Source organism: Myzus persicae, unplaced genomic scaffold (assembly GCF_001856785.1).
Source record: "Myzus persicae strain clone G006 unplaced genomic scaffold, MPER_G0061.0, whole genome shotgun sequence".
Taxonomy (NCBI): Eukaryota; Metazoa; Arthropoda; class Insecta; order Hemiptera; family Aphididae; genus Myzus; species Myzus persicae.
Window position 1 is genome coordinate 1 of NW_019102031.1, and position 3,763 is coordinate 3,763.

Sequence of the window (3,763 nt, forward strand, 5' to 3'; positions counted from 1 at the left end):
ATACAAATTAGAAAAACCACCAGGTACCTGCCTATAATTAAAAAGCATTTTAATTAAAAATTTAAATGCATTAGATATAATTTTGTTCCTACCTTCAAAAGTGTTACATTGGACCACTAAACTTTTTTTGATGTTTTCAAAATTGAATGATCGCCGATTATCCACAAGCAAAGTTTTGTACCTTGAAAAACTACGTTCAACATCAGTTGAAGTAATCGGCGCATATTTGAAATATGTAATATCGTCACCAGTCAAATCATCAGGAAGACCTTCCATTGAACTTTCTTGTCCACTTAATATTTTTGAAATATTAAGTATCGTTTTAAAGCCAGAATTTTTCTCCAATACATTATTTAATTTTTGAAATATCGCAACACCGATTTCACCTTCAAAGTCGTTTAATTTATTTTGAACATATTTAACCGCAGATAATGCTTCGGATAGTGAAATATATTGTGTTTCAAGTTTCGTTATATATTCCGGTATAAATCCAAAATTTGAATGTATGTATACCAAATTAGCTTCCATATCGGGTTCTTGAATTAACTGTTGAGCTTCTTTAACAGAAATGGCATCTTCAGCATTTAAACTTAGTAATACTCTACGTATAACTTTGTAGTATTTGCAGTAATAGGAAGCTGCCATTATCCATGTAACCCATCTAGTTAATATAGGCTCTGGTGGAAGTGGTATGGCTGGAGCTTCACTTTTAAACACTAAAACACGTGAAGGAGCCTTTAAGAATACCTGTTTAACCCGGGAAATAAGTTTATCAACTTTTTTAAACTTTTCCCGTATATTTTCGGCTACTCTATGGATACCATGTGCGAGACATGTTAAATGTATCATTTTAGAGTACAGTGATTGAAGTGTTTGCCCAGCTTTCACCATGTATGGTGCGGCATCGGTCACAAACAGTAGGACGTCATCATGACGAATTCCGTTTGGCCAGAGGACGAACATTGAATGATCAAAAAGTTTTAATATAGTCGAATTATTCGCTTTTTCCAGAACTTCGGTTGTTAGCAAATAAGTTTTTCCCGGTGCGTCAGTATTTAAAGTTCCTATAATAACGTTAGCTACATATCTTCCTTCAGAATCAGTAGTTTCGTCAATCGACACCCATATTTTATTTCCTTTAATTTGTTCTCTTATATTTGTCATAGTTTCTTCGTATATGTCGTTGACATAAGTTTTGCGTAGTGTCGAGTCACTAGGAATTTCTCTTGACGTATACTTTTCTAAAAATGATTTTAATTGAGGATTACTTATTTTGTAAAGTGGTATGTTTGCCGACAATAATGCTTTACACAAATAGTGTGAAAAAAGACACTTTTTCGGAGTATTAGTTAATAGCTGTTGGATTTCAGAATTTTTGTTTTTTTCGTTTTTTCTAATAACCGCTCGTTTATGTTTCTCAGTGTTAACGTGTTGAGTCACTACAAATTTTCGATCACTGTTGACCTTCACTTCACATAACTTACAGAATAAAATACTTCAGTCGGTTTTGAATATATCCGTACCATATTCCAAAACAAAACTATTCAAACGATTTGTCGCAGATTGTTTGGTTTTCGGCATAATGAAATAAAAATAATAAAAGTAGGTAATTGAAACAAAAACGACGCGTACAACTACAACAGAACAGATAAGACGGACGTATAAGCTGGAACTGACAAAAATATCTAAACGGTTTAGCAGTAGGTCTATTAATGCCATTAACAATAATCATTGAGTTATTTTTCTAGAAAAGTATTTATAGAAAATTGTCGTATTTCGATAGCTGTTGTTTCTATTTTTAAATTTGTATAATATTCTATTTTAGATAAAGCTAGCTGTAGTTGTAATTTATAAATATAATATATACACTATATTTTTTATATATTAATATTATATTATATTAACCAATAGGGGAAAAACATTATTTTTAATATCAAATAGAAATTTGAAAAATACGATACAAGAATATCTAGTAAGGTCTCTCAATATGAATGTATTTATTTTTTTTATTTACAAATTTTCATATGGAATCTCCAAAAATTATAAAATATGCTCTAAAAAATTGTAAAATTAAGAAATATGCTCTAAAATCTAAAAATCACAAAATATGCAAAAATATGCACTAAAAAATTTTGATATGTTTTTCGTAGTGTCTTGGAATGAATTTCTAGCTCACTTAGTAATAAATCTAATGGTTCAAAAAAATCATGCAAATGCAACAACTTCCGAGCCCTACTTATAAAACTGGTATTCTTTAAAATAACACCCCTTCCCTACCACTAAAAAATTGTGTATTAAATACGCCACATTGCATTTTTTAGTTTAAAGAATTACCTATTCCTAATAATCACTTTAAATTCATATTACCTACCAGTGTGGCTGTATGATAATTATTTCATATTATTCACTGCGGCCAAATTTGCAGTACTTACTACTTTATGACACTTGTGAATTCTTTTAATCGTAATAAATTGATGTTTTCATTATTCATATGTTGTAAATATTTATATTATTTCTTCGATTCTAGGTACCTTTTTGGTGTATATATATTTTTATTATCGGTGTCGCGACTTAACTAGCTAAACTGGTATTATATCGTCGAATGTTACTGCTGAGGAGCTACTCTCCTCAAGCATTCATTGCTAATATTATATCTTTAAGCACATATACTTATTGTAATATTGCTATTATTCGCTTTCAGATTGTATATTATATTCTAATAAATGTTAAAAGATAATGTTATCATCGATGATAAGTATAACTATGTTGTCTCGTATAAAATATGCAATACATGGATATAGATACAAAATAATGCAACTCATATTTTTACCGTTGGTGGATAAATATTAACTAAAAATCGTTTTACAGTGAAACCCACCGAAGTACAAATCATATCAATAAAAGGATACGCAAACCATTTGAAAAGTAATGAAAGCCACGCGATCGAGAAAAATGATGTGTCCGCGTCAGAAGATACAGTCGGTCACAAGAAATATACAATAAGAGCCGACCGGGTGTATCAAGCCGAGTGTCGTTCGAAAGGATCTCGACCAATGGCTACAATCGAATGGTATCTATTAAAAAAAAATCAACGATTCAACGTAGGACAATCGACAAATTCCACTCATACGATGGATGCATCGTCCCTGATGGTCTTATTGGGAGCACAGCGAGGCGGTACGTCGGCGAATTTGGAAGGTACAATCTCTGGCGTGGTTCAAACACAACAAGTAAGTAACACGACTTATTATTTTAACGATTATTATCTAATTTAACGAATTATACACGAAACAAAATTTACATTGGGCTTAATCAATAGTGTTTGATACGACCCGTGTGTAGGATTCGTCGTGTAGGAGGTTACGAATAAAAAACGTATTCAATAGGTACATAAATTAAAATTGAAATATATAACATAATATTTATATACAGTTTTAAGTACATTTTTAAGTACAGGTAAATGGTATACATCATAGGTTGAACCACACATTGAGGAGTTTCGGAGAAGCTCCTCCTCCCATTGCGCCTATACATGATTACATAATAGGTACATACACTGTACTGAAATAGAGCCATCACCAATACTTTTTTTTTATAATCATAACTATGTCAGTAAGAATTACTTACACCTAATTGTCTAAAATTGAAATGTGTCACTTGTGCGAATGGAATATTGTTAAAGAATGTGGAAAATACCTTTAATAATAAGTATACGTTTCGTTTCTACAATAACAATGATTGAAACTAAGACATGTCTTACAAC

General features: G+C 31.1%; 1 protein-coding gene across 1 annotated transcript; it reads right to left on the minus strand.

The window, feature by feature from the left end:
* Positions 1 to 17: 17 nt before the first annotated feature.
* On the minus strand, positions 18 to 649 carry LOC111031049 (the record flags this gene model as incomplete). The annotated part of the gene is made up of 1 exon (XM_022310835.1): positions 18 to 649. A coding segment is annotated over exon 1 (628 nt), but the record flags the coding sequence as incomplete, so codon positions are not given.
* Between the last annotated feature and the right edge of the window lie 3,114 nt (positions 650 to 3,763).